This window comes from Calonectris borealis, chromosome 2, assembly GCF_964195595.1.
Source record: "Calonectris borealis chromosome 2, bCalBor7.hap1.2, whole genome shotgun sequence".
In the NCBI taxonomy this organism is placed as follows: domain Eukaryota; kingdom Metazoa; phylum Chordata; class Aves; order Procellariiformes; family Procellariidae; genus Calonectris; species Calonectris borealis.
In genome coordinates, this window is record NC_134313.1 from 133,935,973 (window position 1) to 133,956,820 (window position 20,848).

General features: G+C 36.9%; 1 protein-coding gene across 6 annotated transcripts in view; it reads left to right on the forward strand.

Moving 5' to 3' along the window:
- The window catches only part of SKAP2 (src kinase associated phosphoprotein 2), a 120,087-nt gene extending 101,153 nt beyond the window's left edge, over positions 1-18,934 (forward strand). For 5 of the 6 annotated variants that reach the window (XM_075143506.1, XM_075143510.1, XM_075143508.1 and 2 more), the window contains 3 exons: positions 6,344-6,456; positions 15,974-16,075; positions 16,479-18,934. In XM_075143506.1, the coding sequence (XP_074999607.1) occupies positions 6,344-6,456; positions 15,974-16,066 (206 nt within the window). In that variant the 3' untranslated portion in view covers positions 16,067-16,075; positions 16,479-18,934. Of the gene's footprint in view, positions 1-6,343; positions 6,457-9,730; positions 13,611-15,973; positions 16,076-16,478 lie in introns of those variants that run through there. The other variant, XM_075143507.1, reaches the window with a different exon arrangement.
- The last annotated feature ends 1,914 nt before the right edge of the window (positions 18,935-20,848 follow it).

Genomic DNA, 20,848 nt, shown 5'->3' on the forward strand with positions numbered 1-20,848 from the left:
ACTTTGTAATGACTCAATTAGCTTTCATTTCTGCACAAAGGAGATTTAGTTGCATAAATTAGCTTATCATCATTGAGGAAGTGTCACTGCTAAAGGACAGTTTATAGATACAACATGCAGTTGCTGTCAAACCTATAAGAATGTAATATAGACATCTGTGTATACTTTGTGCTTGAGCAGAACAGACTTCTGCCATTCAGAGACTAACAGGGGACAACAAGTTGCCCAAGGGACTGGCAATGTAGACGTCTCTGAAAAGGTCAACTTGACACAGGCTCTGACAATCGACCCAAAGCTCTGTCTTCTTTGATAAAAATCAGATAAACTTAAGACCACTAATTGATCTGCAGCCTGTTTAAATGTTGGCCATGCATATCTTCATTGCATATGATTACCACAGAAAGCAAATGAATCGGGTAAGAAATGCCAGAGTCCAGTGACAGCAACATAAAAATTGGAAAAGGACACAAATGCCCAGAAAGGCTGTGAAGGATATTCTCTCAGCTTTAGCTTGGCAAACTGCCCTTGTGTTAATTATCCCTGGGACTGGAAAAATAACTGCATACACCATGTAAAGTCACATGGCCAGACAACTTTTCTTGACAGAAAGGTATTTCCAGTTATGCTTAAAAACAAGATATATATGTGCTTCAAGGGCACAGACCTTTAGATAAACTATTGGTGATTTGACACAGCAAGTAGAGAAGACTTGCTTCTTATCAGACCTTACACCTTTTTGAGATCTGCTGCATTGTAACTGTGACCTGCACTGACATGCAATCTGGCTCTCCTTCCCCGGTTGTACATAATACACATAATTCTTTCAGGGCTGTCAAGGAAAGGGTGGGCAAGAAGAGTTCCTTTAGGAAGTAGCTCTGCAGTGCTCTTCCTGTTGCAACATGTGGAGAGGAAACAGAGGCCTGATTTCCTGACCCATACAGGAAAGCAGGAACAGGTTGCTGTGAGGAGTTTTGAGTTGCTTTTCTTGGAAAGGAAACAAGAGCCAAGTCATCAGATGCTGTTAGCATTGTGCTCTGCTAAAAACATGTGTAAAACAACATGACTCATTACAGCCTTAATATTTAGTACTCATTTAGACATTACCGTAATTATAAGAGTGTGTTGTCATAATGGAGTGTGGGGTCAATCCAATTATAAAGTTGCCAACAGCATTTTTTTGTTCCACTAATGTATCTTCTTGAAGTTCTAAATGGTCACACTTTTAAGAAATCAAAACCTTAACACCTTCATTTCTGAAAAGTTTCAACTGCTGTGCCTTATCAGTCTTACTAGTATTTGTCTAATGTCTGTGAATATACCGTAAGAGTTCTCCCCAGATATCAGATTCATTTCAAGCAATAATTATCTGATCTGATCTGATCTTACTTAATTAACTATTTAACACTGGAAACTTGTTTGACTTTTAGGGCTGAGTTGACATGAGTATTTCTCATAAGCATCACATCATAAATATCTAACCTGACTCAAGAATATTTCATGATTTTCCACACAAACAGCACATACATTCTTAAATTTAATTTATTGCATAGCTTTATTAAACCTGAATTTCATAGAAAATATTCTGCAAATTGTCTTTGAGCTCAGCCTGATAAGTGCAAAAAACCTTTCTTTTTTCCTACTCGTTTCTTACCCTAGCTTATCTCTATTTCAATTAATGTGCAGATTTTAGTTCTTTTTATTCCTTCAGTCTTGATGCTGACTGTTGCTGCTGGATAGCTTTACATTAATTGCTAGTGACCTAATTATTTAAAAATACCAAAGCGTTGGAAGAGTTTCAGTTATATAATATGGCTTGCTGGGTCTTTTTTGCTACCACTGTCTACCCATTATAATTTCCACAATCACTGTTTCAGTAAGTGTCATGTTCTGTGCTGTCTCAGTGTAGATACCTGGATTTTAGAGTAACTAAGGAACACTAGGAGAAGGGAAGTGAGAAAGATTATACTGAACAGATTGGGCTAGGTTAGAGGTTGAGTCCAAATAAATACACTACAATTATTTTGCCCTTATTTCATAATTTTTCTGGCATGTGAGAAAAAGGGCAAGTAAGTAACAGTCATTCTTTGCAGTTTAGGACATCGTCAGAACAAAAAATAACTGTGTTCTTTAACAGGGTATGTCTCATCTGGGCATTGAGACTCAACACTGAGAGTCTAAATCACTTGTGTAAGACAGAGTCATTCTGGTAGCATTAATTTTGAACTTCACCTGTCTCTCCTGCAGTATGGTAAATATTGAGCACATCATCACCAAAAGGGGATACAGTTCACCTCTTTGAAATATTGTTAAGTAGCCCAGACTAGTAATCTTCAAATCTGACGCTATAAACTTTTGAAGAATCTGATCAAGAGTCAAGGAATAGGAATCAGAATGGCAAGCTGTTTAATATAGTGGGCAGTGGGCCACGGTGGTGAAAGGAAAACATACATGTGTGTTCCTTCATTCCACAAGCAATGCGTAAGCAGATAGTATAACTACTAGCTCTAAGTCACTATCATAATAGGGTTTGCTAACTTAGATGCCATCAATGTTAAAATGGAAGATCGGTGGAAATCAGGTGCAGTCACATTTATTCTAATGTTTTAAGTAGTGCATTTCCATACTTGGGCTGTAATTCCTGTTTTTGTTTTTGTCAGTTTAGTGTTCTGTCAGGTTTGTGCTCAGAAATGGCAAGTGCTAAAATTGTCACAAGGTAGGGGACAGGAATGGAGCAGCCTGCAGTTAGATTGGCTTAGGCTGCTTAAATCCCTTTGAAATATGTATTCTTAATCTGTTTTTCCAGGTTTTGTTTTCTTCTGTCTATTGAGGCTGTTAGAATATTCTTATAATTTTTTTCCCCTTGAGTAATCTCCATGGGCATTCTTAAGTTTTAAACAGTCTACAATATTTGAAGTGCATGCTTAAGTGATATACTTGTCAGATTTTTTTTTTTACTTGAACTGTTCACCTTTCTTTCTTCAAGCATGTATTTTCAGGTGCCAGTATTTTTCAGTGAAATAAGCAGTCTGAGCCTACTGTCAGGAAGGCTGGCAGCCATTGTTGTTTGATCTGTCAAATAAACTCTGAAGTGTTTTCATCAATATATTGGACAAAAATATCTGTTGTTCCTATTACCGTTACTGGAAAAACAGAGACAGCAGAAGAAAACCGTGAGGAATTCTTTATGGAAGAGTTTTGGAAACTGTTGGATAGTTGTTCATCCAGATAGCTGTCCTGGAATGAAAGAAGTATTTCCTGGAGAAGCAACCTATCCAAAATCCTGCTCAGCCATTTCTTGTGATTGGTAATATTAAAAGCAGTGGGTAGATAAAAACAAACAGCTTTCTACCCTCTGCTACAGGTTTAAATTTTTTTTTTATCATGTCTTACTCATATTTATGGCCTAAGTGACCATGCCTTTGAAATATGGCAGACTTTAGTTTAGCAATTATGTCATCATAATATTTTTTAAGGCACACAACATTTCACAGTATATAAGAATAGAGTATAATTGTGACAGAATAATGCCAGCAAATCAATACCTTTTGAATTTGAACTGTAATGGGCACATAGGTTCTTGATGCTAAATCCACCAGCAGTTTTCAGGTATTACATCTGTTTAAGAAGCTCCACATAAGTTCATTACCGTATAAATACCAGAACCAGGTCTCCTGGCAATCAAATGAAATTTGGCAGCGTCCTCTCCAACTGAAAGAGGGGCTGAAGTAAGAAAGAATGGGCTTGTGTTTTGCAGAGGTTTTTGCAGGTTTTTTTGTTCTACCTCTGTGTTTGTGAAGCACTATGAATCATTTTATGAAGCATTTTGCCCTTTAGATGTATAGATTCTGAAGTTAAATTTACAATTGGCTTTTATGCGTGTGTAGTTGCACTTACAGAATTTGGAGAAACTTGTGCTGGTGGGTATGAGAGGGGATTTCGAATTGGAAATTGACACTTCTTGGAAGACCAGCAAGTTGTTCGCAAATTTACACTAGCACTTTCTCTCCCTATTTTTCACTTCCGTGCTCCTGGTATACCGGTATATGTTTTTCTGAGAAATGTTGCTTTCTCATTTAAACAACTCTGTCTTATGTTGAATTCACAAATGAGAGCACAGAGCCATGATTAGTCTTTGGGCAACATCTTCAATGTTGCAGTAAGCTTATTTTAAAATGCATCTTTTCCAGTGTTGCTGTGTTTTTAGTTGAGTTGCTTTCCCAACTTAATGCTTAATTAATGCTCGTGATGAACATCTAGAGAGAGAGGTGTCTCACCTGCTGTGGGATCTCTTCTGTTGCTGATGTTCCCCATGTAACTCCCATTAGTGTTAGCAGGAGTTACTTCAGGCACATAAAGGTAAGACCTCAAAGTGATGAAGGTCAGTGTGAAAAGTCATGATTCATTTCAGTGCAATTCTGAAGAAGTAAAAGTCCTGATTAATGTATTAAACCAAATCAGTAAGACAACTGCTGAAAAATTTGAAAGGTGGGATATACCGAAATAGCTCTTTTTGCTTTTTCTCATGTGGGCTTACATTATCTTTTACGAGATAGAGCTGGGAACTGTGATCAGTGCAAGATCAAAAGACTGAGGAGAGATTCTGATTTAATATTCATCACAAATGAATTTGGTGCTAACCTGTGTTACTGTTTATAATTGTCTAATGCTAAATTGGTGAATGATGAGCTGACAAATAAGAAGGGCCAAAATTTGGAGGTGCAACATTTCAAACTGATTCCGCCTTCCTCTTGAAATTATTCTGTCTATGCATTTTACAATAACCAAATCTTTTATTTCTGAATGGTTGGGAGTTCTTATATATGTATATATTGCTGCTTTTGGTGTAATGTCAGAAGAATTTGTGCACTAGTAGTCAGAACGCCCCCTAGTGCTATATAGCAAAGTGGTAGCTACTAATCACCAGTTTATGGAAAATTAAACGGTGCCTAACTTGCACAGCAGCTTTAAATTCAAGGTTGTGAATATTTAGCCTTATGACAGTATTGCCATCAAAACAAGATAGCACAGAACACAGACTGAAGTGGATAAATAGAAAACAAGCTCTTATTGCTCATACAGACAGTATTAAAATCAAAATCTAAGTATTTGTCAAAATAGGGAAAAACACAAGTTGAATACCGCTATATTTTTTTTTATATCGTGACACATTCTCTCGCTTGATACTTGATATTTTAGCAGGATTTTTTCAGTAATAAAGTGAACCAATCATGATTAAACTGTAAATTATAAATAATGGTGTGGAGTGCTAACGACATGCAAATGTAACTGGTATATGTTGGAATAACCAGCATGCCTGCTGTTCAAGGATCATATAACAAAACTAAGATGACAGCCTTGATCCAGCCAGTTCAGTGATATTTATGTTATCAGAATTAGAAGATAGCTTTCCAGTGATGTAAATTATTAGTACATATACATTCTGTCTGGTTAGCGTATACATAATGTAACTGGTCATCTTAGTGGTATTGCTTACATTCTTTTTGCATTAACTCATCACACTCCATTCTCATGGAATTAAAAACAGGAAATAGTTTGCAGTGTAACAGAAGCACCCAGTGTATTTAACCGTGTGTGAGCGCTGTGTTTCAATAGATGTACTCTGTATTGTAAGTGTATGACAAAGCATTTATTACTGTGTTATTGCCGTATTACAGAGCAAAGAGTGCTAAATAATCAATCAGTTAATGGTCTGTATGGCAGCTTGAACACAGCACATCCATTGTGCTTATGCTGTTAGAAGGATGAGTTTATGACTGTAGTGTAGTTGCATGTTTAGCCAGAGCTTAATGTCCTAAACTGGAGCTGACACAAATATTTTTAAAATGCAGCTTCAGCAACGGTTTCCAACTTCTCCAATATTTCAGAAGGAACAATCAAGGATTATCTCAAAGGTTCTCAGAGAAGTTATTTAGTTTTGTTGGAACAGGAGAAGGAGGGGGAGCGTATCACAAAATACTTACTTTGGCTTCCTTTCACAGATTATTATTAATTATATTCTAGCAATTTTATCAGTTTCAGGTTGAGATACAAATATAGCTTGCTGGAAATATATTAATAGAGGAAAACTAGCTGCTTTAAGTTGCAGCTGGAAAATGCTTTGAAAACCTGTAGCTACATGTTTTGAAGTGATACAACTTGCCAGTGAAGGGCTCGCACATTAAACTTGTTTTCCCCTTGCTTTTGTGGTATGAAGGAGCTGTTTCTAAAAAGAGGAGTAAGAAATGTGCGCTAATAAATTGCTTTGTAGTATCTGGAGATTTAAAGAGTAACTTTAGTCCCTCAATCTTTATCCTTTTGTAATTAAATGCTGTTTTCTTTGCAGATGGCAAAAATACTGATTACGCCAATTTCTATCAAGGTTTGTGGGACTGCACAGGAGATGTACCTGATGAGTTGACATTTAAACGTGGTGATGTTATCTACATTCTCAGCAAGGTACGGCGTGCTACTGGGGCTACATAGTTGTAAAAAGAGAGCCATGGCAGAAGGGCACATTCCCACAGTTCTATGGGGGGAAATTGGCACTCCCTTTCAGATCCTTTGTTTGCAATCAGATATTCACTGCAATTAATTATTTTGTCAAACGAATTATAATCACATTTAAAACATAGCTGTGTAACAGGAATTAACTTAAAAGCATGTTTATTTACTTGTTAAATCTTGGCTACCATTTGTGAACTGATTTAATGGGAGACAATGTGCTTTCTGCTTGTAAAAGTTAACCTTGTAGAATTTTAAATTATCTTGTATGTTATGTTTTTTGTTTCCTGTTTTATATTCCTGACTGTGCTGATTCTGACTTTTTGGGCATCTTGCTACAGATGATGGTTTGTTTTTTTAAACTATGCTTTCATCTTTGTATGTATATTGTAATTGTTCTGACAGCTCAGAATCCAAATTTGTTTGCTCTGACAGATTTGGGCAATTTTTAACTTACTGCTTTCCTGTTTGCAAAGCAAATGAGAAATATAATTCCTCTCATCTAAAGTGATAATAAGCAGTATAAGCATGAAATTTTATTCTACTTCAATGTTGGTTAATTTTCTTATTTTTCCTTAACCCCCCCAACAAAAACAAAACCTCTCCTAAAATATGTATCTCATGGTCCATTGAAGTCTACTTCTGAGCAATTCATCAAAGGAAATTTCTCTTTTCCCTACATATTAGAAAAAAGCTGAGCTTTTCAAGTTCTCATTGAAAAAAAACACCTTTAAAAATATATGTAGAATATATATCTCAGATGTAATTGCCGTTCAGTATAATTAATGCCAAAGACATTGTAGGTCATTGAAATATACAAGTAGGTGCATGAAAGCTAAAGGCATCTGTTTGTCTTAGTTTCAAACTCTTCAGTTTTGTCACAATTGCTTTAAATCTTCCGTGATACCTTTAACTGCAATGTTTCCGGATAATAAATGTAACAGCTTCTGTTTAAATAAATTTAAGATTTATGGATAGAAAGATAGTCCTATATAAAAATATAGAAGATATATTACTAACGGTAATGTGACCATGTATGTCTTTTGAGGTATTTCATTGTCACTTAAACTAATAACTGAATTGCATTACTAAAGGCCGGATAACACTCTTGGATTGGGCAGAATTTCAAGCAGTTATACAGCACTGAAGAATGGTACTAATTTAAAATAATGTCTTCCCCCTCTCTCTCCCCCTAAAAAGCCCATGAACAAACGGATTCCACTGTACGAGTTTGGCCTCTTTGTGGGTTGTGCTTTTCGGGTATGGTATGGGGACTAATAAAATCTTAATCTGCAGTTTGTAGGTGAAAAAAATCATTTGCTACTCCTTCCCCAAAAGAATGAGAAATTTAATTTTAAAAATGGAGTAGAATAGAAAAACAGTAGCTTAAGTTGTCCTCTGTATATCAGCTGTCTTGTGGTCATGCTGTGATTAATCCGTAATCGGTCCTTGAAACGGGCTTGCTGCTGCTCCAGATATATAGAGCCCCTCTCTTTGGGAATGATTTCTATTCCAAAATACAGCCCAGAAAATTCAGCCCTGTTTCGCTTAAAGATTGTTACAGCTTTTTCAGAAAAATGAGTGTTGGCCACTACTGTCAGCTCTGAATTTAGGGTCCTTGGAGGGGAGAGTGCCAGAGAATTATCCATCTTAACCCTCCACTTGATTCAGTTTCAAGGTCTGATCATTTACGAGCTCTTTGTCTGCTAAGTGAAAATATAACCAAAGGAAAAGTGAACCTAACCATCCTGAAGTGGGTCAAGACTTTTCTTCAAAAAATATTTCCTAATCTGCTACATTAATACTTGGATTTTGTGGCAGTCGGCAGGAATCCTTGGCAATTTTTTTATTTTTTCACACCATCTAGTGGTTGAAAATGAGAGATGCAGGTACTGACAGGAGGCGATGTGTATAGATCCAAAATGGTGTCATAAATTCAGCTTCAGCTTGAACCTAGCTATGGCTTTATTGCCTTTCTATCATATGTCAGCCAGGTATGAACGTTACTCTTGAAAATCACATTTTGCTGATAAGGAAGTAAGTACGGGTATAGCACTATTACTGTAGGAAGGGTGAAGCATTAACAAAACATTGAGCATATTTGTGCAACATGTTATAGTTCTTTGTTTTACAATGAAATATAAATGGTATAGCTTGCTCTCATGAGCGTTATAAGGTAGATATTTGTCTCTCCCAGCAATAATTATGCCAAAGCAATATATTCCCTGCTTTTCACATACCTTTATAGAAATTAGGGGAAAAGTGATTATTTTGTTTCTAAGAAATGAGATCATTACTACAACAGAAATAATTATGAACCAGTTTAGCAAATTTGGGCATCAATATAATTTAAATAAAACAAGAGGAGCAATATGTTACAGGTAAGTTTCTAGGTCAATGCCTTTTAGAAGAATGAGCAAGGTTTCAGTTTAGTAATGTTTACTTCCTGAAATAGCTAAGCATTATGCAAAGACAAATCCCCCATAGTTTGCTTTAAACTGAGCATCAAAATTCAATGTTAGTGCAATGAGCATGATTTGCGTGCTTATACTCTGATAATACAAATACGTATGCCTGACTAGTGTAATTACTGTAAAAAAGCATGTTTTCCTTGTTTTAAAGGTGCATTCAGAAACTATTTTAGCTATTATCTAAATATTTACGTCTGTTGTGGCTTTTGTGTGGCAGCAATCCTATGGGCTCTTACAAAAAAACCCCAAGATTTTTTTCTTTACCTTTGAGACTTTCCTTCAAAAGTTGAGTTTTTAATCTGAGCAGAATTAACAGAACTGTTGCAATAATACTTGTTAACTTTTCTTTATTTAAAAAAATAGTTAACTTTTCAGATTAGTTGATCAATGTATCTGTACAGATAAGCTCATACTATTATTGTTTTAATTTATAATATTCTTGAATATTCAAGTGGCTTTTATAACTTATGATACGAATCGTGCACTTTCAGAAAACTATATACCCCTCTCCCGCTATGCAGTAGAAGACATTTTATAGCTCTACTGATAGAGGGACTCATTAATAAGATTTCTTAGCTAATATTGACTTCTCAGTTAATATTGACTATTAGAAATGCAATACTTGGGTGTCCTGTTTTCTAAAAGGATGATTGCTCTTAACTCCTGCTCATTTATGGGCTTGCCTTTGCTTTCAAGCCCATGTGATAAATGGGGAAACATACCGTGACATAACAATGCTTTTTATAAATCTTCCGTAGCTCTACTCAAGAAATCAATTTCCAGAAACAAAGACAACTGTGAGTGGAGATAGCCCTATATTATTATTTTTTTTTTAAGTTTGGTATGCACAATTTATGCAAGTGCGGCTCTTGCAGTATTTGTTTGCTTTAGGTGCATGTTTTGTGTTGGGAAATTCCATAGTTTCATCAGCCAAATGCAAGTAGTAATGGAAATTTACTTAGATGTTAGCAGGCACCTGCTTAGTAGAATTACCGACATTTCTTAACTTTCAAGCTCATTTAATTCCCATCTCATTTATATTTATATTTGCATTAAAACAACAAATAATACTTCAAAATCAGAAATTGTATCTGAAACTGGAATTCTCTTTCCCTGTTATTATTTCAGTACATGCCAATGCAATATAATGCTGCTTACGCTGGTATTTATGATTCATGGAAATCTCATCTATGATTTAGCCCTTTGCTCTAGAATTTTCCATGAAAGTGAAGTGTTAACTTGGTATCTGGATTACCCTTTATCAGTGGTTGTACATTTCCAGTGTGGCAGATTTTTGGTGTTTCAATACAAGAAATGTCTGTTAAAATGCTCACATCTCAACCTGTATTTTTTGCGTAGTGAAGAGACAAAGAAATCTCTATAGCTCAGATTAGTGCTTATGAAATAAAGTACAACTTAACAGTGCAGCTGTTTCATAATCAGTGTGAGCATTTTGTACATTATCTGTATAATCTTCATAAAATATATTTATTCAGTATTTTTCAAAAAGATGTGAAAGGCATACTAAAACCCTCAGTGTTTTTTTTGTCAGGCTGTTTTCTGACTGATCATACTGAGATCTGTATTTAACAGTAATTTCTCTTTCCATGACCATACTGCCTATGTCTACCTTAGCAAACGGGGAGTACCAATAGGAGCAGATTTGCAGAGTGAAACATTTAGTGCTGAGGCCCCGGTATCCACTTCATGCATTTTCGAAGAGGTTTGATGTCCGAAGAGGTCTAGCCTGGTTTTGTGGAATGAGAACACAGTCGTGGTTGGAGTGCATTCAAGTGCATCTTCCATTTTGGTTTCATCTGAAAGGAATGTAGTGTGTGTGCTCTAAGACTGATGGCTCTGCAAAGTGAGCTAAGGTGGGGAAAGTGGGAGCATTGGGAGATTCACTTCAGTGGGATGCTTCTGATCAAAACTAAAATGCAATACTAAGTTGTACATTTCCTTCTTCTGGCTTATTTAGGTATATTCCCTACAGAAAAAAAAAATAGATACATGGCTAACCATAAGAACGAAGGCCTTTAAATGGAAGGTTAGTTAAGATAAACTAATGCAAAGTGACTCTAGCTCTGTTGGTTTGCATACTGATAATAGGTAAGCATTTACCTACCTGATTAGAAAAAATTTTGGTGTTGTGTCATCTAATGGAAAATAAAATGGCCCTTCTATCGTTCCAGGGTGTTTTCAGGGGCCGGTTTTGGTTCAGAATTCAGTCTGCTTACCCTGATTTATATTGGAACTCTTTAATTGGTGTCTATTTTGTCTCATGTCATTGCAGGAAATAAAACCTAATAATGCAACCATACAATACATCTAAGGCTTATATTCTTAAAGATGACCATTTTATTGCTGTCTTAAAACAACTCTACTACCTGTGAAGAAGTCTCATTCAGTTATCTAAAACATTTGTCATTTTCTGCTTTTTAGAGAAAATGCTGTTCTGTGCCAAAAATGGTCCCTGGTTGATAGTGTATCATTCAGCAATTACACCAAAGGAAGTTCTAAAATTTTTTAGCTAGTCTGAATCTCCTGGATGAATTAGACGTGTTTTAAAATATTATCTTGCCAAAATTGCCCCCCAGGATATTCTTCAAAAAAAATTTCTCCCTGCTTCCCGCACATCTTTAACTTGAAAGGAGAGCCTATAGATACGTTTTGCTTTTCAGTTTTAAAGTTTGCAGATCTTCAGCCCATAAGTTAATATTACTTATAGCACCGCTGAAGAGGGCAGGAGAAAAATCTTGAATTCACACACTTCAGTTGTGTTTTTTTAAAATACAACTCCATTGTTTTCTTCAAGGCATTGAAACACAATGATGATTTGCAGCAACTCTTTTTAAAAAACAAAACAAATAAAAAAACCCACCCCACAAACACAAAAAACATGCCATATGTATTGAACAATAGGGACTAATTGCACAAGGACCAGATGTTCTCAACTTTTGCTGAAGTCAGTAGAAGTTAATATGGTGCAAAGCATCTGGAGATCCTCATATACGCAAAGGATCTGTTCTAGAGGTAGAGACTGCTCTGGAAATACTCTTGCATATAAACATTTTCTCTTCTTGCATATAAAAAGTCTCTTCTACGTAGTACAAAAATCTTGGATTTAAAAGATACCTGTAAAAACCAGACAGTGTATTTCTGCCTACTGTGTTTTCCCAAGTGCAAAAACTTTTATGATCAGTGTCTCATGGAGTCATAGGTACCCACACATCAGTGCAGTGAAATTGGTGGGATGGGGACAAGGAGAACCATCTGCTCACAGTGTGTTCAGTTGAGAGCATTTAAGGAGCCTGTAAGCCCTGATGGGATTCCCCCCCGCGCCCGCTATCGTAGCATGCTGTACGGACAGTGTTTTGCCAGCATGCTAAATGTTAAGTCATAACCTGTTCCTTGCTGCCCTGTGAAATTACTTCACTTTGGTTAATAAATTTCTGCTGGGGAAAAAAAAAAACCCACTCTTACAGACAGTGAAAACACAGAAGTAGCTTGGAAAGCATTTGGTCATTTGTTAAGGTTGTTGTTTCGTATTACTTGGCATAATATATTCCACTGCCCTGGTGCTTGTCTTCCAGGGGTTGCGGTGGCCCCTTCCTCCCCCCGCCCCTGCCTAGCATTGCCTGGTATGGCAAATGTGCTCCCAGTCACATGGCAGAGCTGCGGCCGCACACTTGTGCATTCTCCTCATTGCAGGGCAGCTGGATCTGGCCCTGCCCCCCTCTCCTATCCCCCTATTTGCCTTGGAGCAATTCATTTTGCAGTTATTGAATTTCTTTGGAGAGTTATTTTCATACAGCGAGCATCACAGCACCTCTGGATCTTGATAGCATTTCTACATAAGGAGAAAGAAGCTTTGTGTTAGTAATTACCTAACATTGTCAGGAGCTGACTGCAGGCCTCTTTCTAGTGATAACAGAATAACCACATAATGTAGCTTTATAGCACATGATTAATAGAAAATAATTACACATCCTACAAAGGGATGCAATATTTCTTATAAATTGACTACAATGGTTTCCTGTAGATTAAAGGACTCTTCATTATTTTATCAGTCCTTCTGAAGTATAGTCGCTTGCCTATGTTAGCAGTGATGTTAAGAGCTGAATGCAGTGAGGGATACCAGATGGTAAACCCAGTGGTACCTGAGATCTGAAGCTGATGCAAAAGCACCGTACTTCCCAACTCTTAAGAATTCATATAAAACTCCTAACTGTATTCATATCCTTCTGCATATTAATAATTATTCCCACAAATGTGGGCTTTAGACTTTGATTCTACACATCTTAAGCAGCAGTAATAGACATATGGACCTAACAACAGCAGTGTATTAATTAAATGATATTGCTATGAAGGAGTTCATAATTGATAATGTGATAGAAACAATACATCAATTTGGATTTTATATGTGACTTCAAGAAAGCACTAGGGGGGACTGCTTATCTGCCTGACTAGTAAGCACACTTTTGTGGTACTGAGGACAGAAAGGACTGGTTAGGAGTTTAAAGAGAAATGTCTGTACTTTAATCAGTTTAAAAGGGAGTGCTATCTAATGATTCTAAAAACTGAGATTAAAAGTTGGTAGCCAGGTATCTGCATTATATTTTTGTTCAGACTTCTGTAGACTGCAGATAGTTTAATTGGGATTCATGTTGCTCTTGAGACCCATGCAAAGAATAGTAACGTAAAGTAAAAGCTTCTGTGTTGCAATATTGTCTGTATGGTATAATGGTTGCAGTGAATCCTTAAATTAGTTTACTAGTCTGTTACATCAACATTCATTTCATCTTCTCACTTAGCTTCATGCCAGAGCAGTAAGTGGTGTATTAGTCAGTAGCAAAACCCAGAAAGTTTTCAAAACAGCAGCATGCTTTTAATTTTAATTTGAGGTATCTGAATTGTTTCTTTAAAAACAATTATTTCGAAGTTCATGTAGTGTTGCTAAGTGGAACATTTTCAATGGATAACGTAGTCCACAGGCTTTTTCTATGCCATTTGTCATATGCAATTTAATGACCGTTTAACTAAGCCACTTCCCTCATTTCATGTATTGTTTGCTTTTTTGGCTGATGTCTAGCAAAACTTGCTTAATCACTCTTGTCATTCACTTCATGAGTTCCATGTAACAGCTTAAAATCTTTTGTTGCTTTCTCTTGGAGAGATTTATTGCTAAGATTCCAGTAGTATACGTGAGTACTGCTCCTTTCAGCAATTTCCCACTTCAGTCTAGAAATCCAGTTTGTGTATTTAACCAGTGTATGTGAGATAAAACATTTTTTCTTTTTTTAAAAAAACCAGGCTGATCTGGAACACTATAAACCTCAGGGTTAGGGTATTATTTAGCCTTTAAGGATTTAGGGTGTAATGTGTACCCCCATGGGAAAGGTTATGAGCGGTTCTTAACTTGTGTGGAGAGCAGTTTGCCCTGAAGATTGGGTTCAGATACCTCTAGACTTTCAGACCAGACCCATCCCCAGCAGTCTGTTCTGCAGTGGAAGCTGGAAGAAGGTGGAATTATTTTTGCAGCTTTCTAGTTTGTGTGTTCATGTCATAAATGAAGGTTTTCCTGCTGCTTTTTATGTGGATTTTCTTTAAATCACACTTACTGCAGTATTTAATGGATGGTAGGACAGAGTATTTTAAATCACTAATTCACCGTGAAGAGAAGGAAGAAATGTTTAATTTAAGACTGGTGTTCAGCCTTCCACAATGACAAAATATGAAAGTGTGTGTGTGCCTGCATGCAAGTGTGTTTTAAAAAAAAAAAAAAAGCAAAAAGCACAAAAAAAAAAGCCTGGGTCCACATAAAAGTGGGCCATCAACAGGGCTTCATCGTAGTTAAGTACAGGGAGAACTGAGTACACTAAGCACCTCATAGGACCCTAGAGAACTCTCGACCAGGCCAAATATGCCAGCAGCAAATCATTATAGCTCGGGCTCTAATGAAACTCCATTAACCCTTAAGCTCCACTTGACTATTTATAACCGAAAAACTTTATCTACAGTCAAAATAATAGCTTCATCTCAGTAGGACCATTAATTCAAAATCCTACAGCCTTTTGCTTTTCTCATCAGAAGAGCAGCATAGCAGGAAGCAGATGTTGCTTATCAGAGATATCTGTGTATTTTGTATTTTCCATGTTTGTTCCAAAGTAATTTCTATCTTACTAATCATTCCATTTTGAATGGGGTCTCTGTTTTAATAATGCTTCATTTGTAACTCAATATATATGTGTGTGCAATTTCAGCTGTTACAATTTATTGAACCGCTGTTAGGATTGATCTTAAAATATTTACCTCATAGGAAAAAAATTAAATTTGGATCCCACAATACTCTTACTTGGTATTGCTTTTGGAAGATATTATTTCTTTAAACTATTATAATTCATTTTGTTTCATATTTATCTCACTAAGCCTAAACAAATTTCAAACAAAAGTACATTAGTCATCTGTCAGACATATGAGATCTGCCGTAGAATTTTCTGCAAGCCTAAAGCAATAGTAGACTTTGTCCGTAGAAAGAGATTATGTATTAGATATATAGTGTTCCCTCACATTTGAGCAAAGTAGTATTTAAAATAAGTTGATTGTAAGTTTCTTAAGAGTTTAGCCTTGTGATACTGAAAGAATCCTTGTTGATTCTTATATGTCAACATTGTGCTATTAGATTTTAGTTACAAAGGTAAGATTTTTATATTTGTGATGAATACAGGATGGAGAGGTCAGCTATTTTTAGTAGGTGTTACAGAGAAGCGTGGCCATAATTAAGACATTTTCCTGAGTATGCCTGGCCTTTTTAAAATTTAACTTCTATCTTTGCCTAACTCTGCATGTGAATGCCTCTAACAAAAAGATAAAATGTTTTAATTTTCAGTTGAAATGATTATAACTGTATATAAGAGAAAGCATCCATAAGGAGTTACATACAAAACTCTATTGCATTTATATCAGACTAAAGGTTAATATTGCATATTGTTTTCAATTAGGAGTACAATAGATTTGGCTGGTGGGTAGGAGAAATGAAGGGAACCATTGGCTTGGTGCCTAAAGCCTACATAATGGAGATGTATGATATTTGAGAGGCCTGGGTAAGTACATTTTAATCCAATCTTCTGTAATGGCTTATATGTTCCCTTGTTCTCTGTTTCATAAGTATTTCTTTCCTGGAACCTTTGTAGGAGTCCTGTTAACATAAAGATTATGGCAAAATATATTGAAGGTTCAATTAAAGCACTTTTTCTGGGGTTCTGTATGAAATATTAAACCATAGTTTACAAATTATGATGTATTTTATAACTATGTTCCTTTTCCAGATTTTTTTTTTTGTAAAATAAAATTGGCGTGCTTTCTAGTTAGTTTTGTTACTTTAGTAATATGTGTGCGTCTGTGCAGAAAACTGTGAAAGGGGCTGGATATTTGGGCTGGGTTTGATATGCATGTTTGAGGTTTTTTGGTTAATGATGAACTTTCAACTTCCCTCTCCCTAATCAGGAGAAATCTGCACTTGAAATCAAGAGTGGTGTGCAGCTGCAGTTTACAGACCCAGCCTCTGAAAGAAGATTCTGCCGTACACGTTTTGTGGTTTCAGTGAATGTAGTCAGATCGTTGTCTTCTGTATATTAAACATTAAAAACTGTAATTGATCATAATTCTGCAGAAATGTTCTTCTTAGCCACCTTTTATAGAATTGTAATCCTAGGAAATGAAATAAATGGTAATTAACATATGGGGCACAAGCAGCCAAATAGTGCCTGTTGCTCTTTTCTTAAGCAGCACTCTGTATAGCTATAGAGGGAATTTGGCTATATTTTCCTGTTCCTCAGATGTAGAAAAATTAAGCTGAACTTCGAAAGTAGAAAACGATTACTCAGTTCATGCATTCATTAAGCTTTTAATGCTCTCTGTACATTTTGTGCAGTTTCCTAGGAAAATCAAGAGAAATTTACGTGTAATATTGCAAGTCTTCTGCTTTCAAATGTTTTTGTATTATGTTTTAGCCAATGATTTACTTTTCTCATATATTTAGTATTGTTACTGTTAATTAATATTTTGTTACCACAAATGAAGGCTTGGCTCTTTTGCTGATGTAATAAATCAGCCTGTGTGGTAATACTGCCCTGATTCCATTCTGACTTGGAGCTATGAATTACGTGAAAATTTGTAAAAAGGTATATATTAAACCCCACAATTTTTGCTAAGTCAACATGAGCTAAATGACAGCTGAGAATCATTTTTATCTGTAGTAGTGTGAAATATTTTATCTGTACCTTACAGATACTTTCACAGAATCAAATCTGGATACCTTGTTGGTATGTGGAATTTCTGATACAAGTTGTGCAACAGACATCTTCAGCTCTATGTGGGTTAATAAAGGCTACCTGCAGTCATAGTGTCAGATCCAGAACTTTGTGGCTAACAGCGTCAATTGAAACATACAAAAAGTACACTAAAATACTCTCACTTGTGGACAAGGGGTTGGGCAGAGTTAATACTTCTAAATCCTCATGTTTTGGAGATGTGCTTTACTATTAGCATGCAAGATCAACTTTTTTGAATCCTCCCACACACTTGATTTGTGAGACCCTTAATCTGCCAAAGAGGCAGGTCAAGCCAGTCTGTGAATTGCTGAGCCTGTGCAGGTCCCCTTGTAGTTGCTTGTGCTGTTTACGCTTCAGGCGGGCCCTGGAAACACTGTGGGTTAAAAGGTGACATTAGTCTGAACTCAGAATTAGATCCTTTCAGTAAGCTAAGATGTTGTGCTTTATTTTAGCTAATGTATGATACTTGACGGTGCGCTGGGTTCTAATAGGAGTCAAAAATTAGGAGTAATTTTTTAAAAAAGATAGTCATTGAAATTGATTCTGTATGTTATCAGTGAAGCATTAAAATGATAGATTATAGTCTTCAGATCTCTTACTGCTTTAATTTATCAAGTGTACTTGTGGATTGTGTACAGAATGTGAAGCGTTAATATCACGGCTAGAAAAGCTCCTTCTCTCTTGTTAACATGGCAGTGTAATAAATCTGCCCACCGAAATGTCTTTTTATTAATCATGTAATTCCGAATTCCACCAGCACCTACTTTTTTGGGAGTAAATCCCCCCCCTTTCGTTGAGACGAAGCGCATACGCGCGAAACTTGATTTAGGACGGGACCAGTGCGGGGATGCCGCTGCCGCGCCGGGAGCGGCTGCGCGGGGGCCGGCGCTGCCGCTGCCCGGAGGAAAGGAAGGGGCGGCGGGCGCAGGCGGCCGTTGCGCTGCGCTGCGCTGCGTTGCGCTGCGCTGCGCGCCCGCGGCGGTAGATGGCAGCAAATTTTCATAGCACGGGAGGAGGCCGAGTCCGTCCCCTTCCCCCTTCCGTGCGCCCCCGCGCCGCTTCTGCCGTTTTTCCAGGAGAGGGAGTCCCATCCCAACCGATGAGTAGAAGGCCTGCCGAGCGCTTTCGCTCCTGGGTGGTGGAAACCAGAGAAATAAAGTGTCTTTTGTCTGTAGTTCCCCTTTAGGGCTTTCCCCCCCTTAGTACATATGGGAGGGAGTAAACAAACTGCCTTAAAATTCGAAACGTGAAAGACGTCCTGAAACTCACTTGAAGTGACTTGGAATAAACCAGCAATGGACCACGGATGAATTGTTTACTTTAAATCTGTGCAAATGCCATAACCTTTTTTGGATAAGAAAATCTCTGTTAATACAACTTAAACAAAACTCAGTGGTAGAAAATGCTAATTGCTTTATTTTCTTTGTTTACTTAGGTTGCACTTGCCTTTCTGTGAACAGTTAAGACAGCTATTTTTTAAAAGGTGATTGTAAGTCATCTTTTGTACAGCGTTTTACTTGATTATTTGCTCTGTTCTGGATTTGTACTATACTGTCATTAGATCTTACAATAATGTTCTACTCTGCAAATTTTTAAGGTTCAAATAAAGTTTAATTGTTTGCAAACTGTTATGATGCTAATAATTCAACAGCCTGCTGTGTTACTAATGAAATTACTTTGTTATGATTAATTTGGAAAATAGTGTGTTGATTGTAGTAATTAAGCACAACAAGGTGAAGTAAATGATTCTAATGCCATCTGGCCTCCAGACTGAATGAAGAAATGAAATGGGGCTGTCATTTGAATTTATTCAGAGAAGTAAGGGTAATACAAATGCTTTTTATAGCAGAGGCACCCGGATATAATCATGCCACTCTCTACTATTTTTTCACGTACTTCACATATAGATAACTGGTTCACATATTTTTCCAGCATCTAGTTAGGATATACCTCTTTCTGCATACTGCCACTAATTACGTGTACTGGTGGTAGTGTATGCGCTGGTTCTTCCATCGGAGAACATGTATGGATAAGATTTAGAGAAGTGATATGCGTCAGCTTACCTTTTGCTCCTCTATTAATGATAAAAACTTTCTTTGACTGGAATTAAGTTCAATGTGAATACTAATTAAGATCCTATTCTATATTCAAAGCCAAATGCATAAACTTTGTTCTTTTTGGCTCTGCAGTCTGAGTATGACACAGCATTAGAAGGAGCGTAAAGAATAACCCTTTAGAACCTGATCCAAAGACTGTTGAAACTGAGAAGCTATTGAATTCGCTTGCTTCTGCATCAGGGTCTCAGAACAGTAACTCAAAAACAGGCAATACGATTTCAAAGTGCCTTTTGCTGAATACTCTTTGTCCTCTTTCTGAAAGAGATGCAATGATTTCCGTAAGCTGAACTAAACAAAAGAAAGGCATTGACTTTTCTATAGCCAAATGATAGAAATCCATTTTTCTATCCCAGGTAAAGCAAAATGAAGTTGTGGCTGTAGATCAGAGTCCTGGCTTGATAAAGTTCCCTGGGATCTGTAGGAAAGCTGTAAACTATTAAAATGTGATGAAAGTACCCAGGTAGATGACAATGGCGTGCTCTTCAGCTGCATGAGCCATTTGATGTTTCTCTCATCTCTCTCCCTCAAGCTGATGAAAAATTTATTAATATGTATCTGTGGGAATAAATGTGCACATGGAAACCTTATAAACAACTTTCCACTTTATATAGCACAATGTACTGATAAACTGTAAGACCTTCACTTTACCGGGGTTTCTCTGAAGCTGACGTTTCTCAGACAAGTGTCTGCTTAATTCCATCTTTATTTAGAAAAACTGACACTGAGCACAGTGAAAAGTGCCCTGCCAAATCTGCATCTCTGTTTTAGAGTTCATTTCCTGCCCAGCATCCCGTGTCTTACTGTGAAGGACCAGCACCAACCAACTTCAAACTACAGACTTAAAATCGTGGATTCAAGCTGGGTGTAAGCACAGTATTTCATGCTTCTGGGATGAAATTGTGACTCGGCTGGTCTCTCCTAGCTACAGGAAGAAGTAAAGGGGGGGCCGAGATGATGACAGGATGTGCGGGTCAAAGGGATGCCGCTTTTCTTATCCAATTGTGTTACGCCAAGGAATATATATGTATTTTCCCCATAAATTGTAAAGCAGATCAGGCAGTGATAAGCAATGAATTGTTATATCATAGCCTTTTATGGATTTTTTTCAGAGCGATTTTGTAATGGGATCTAGACAATTCTGTTTCTGCTGCCTGGAATTTTCCTTAGTCCAAACTACCACACCGAGAAACTCATAGGGAGCTGCGTTCAAAGCAAAGTAGAGGAAAAAGCTCTGCACCTGAAAGCTATCCCAACATGAGTCAAATTTAGAACTGGAAATGGTAGCTTCTTCCCAGCCTTTTGGGAGGAACAAGTCTTTTAATTAACAGGAAAAACTTAAAAATCCAGGGTGTCATCTTGTAGCAATGTGTGGAGAATAAAGTACAACAGGGCAGGCAGTCGGAGAAGAAGAGCTGCTGGTAGATGA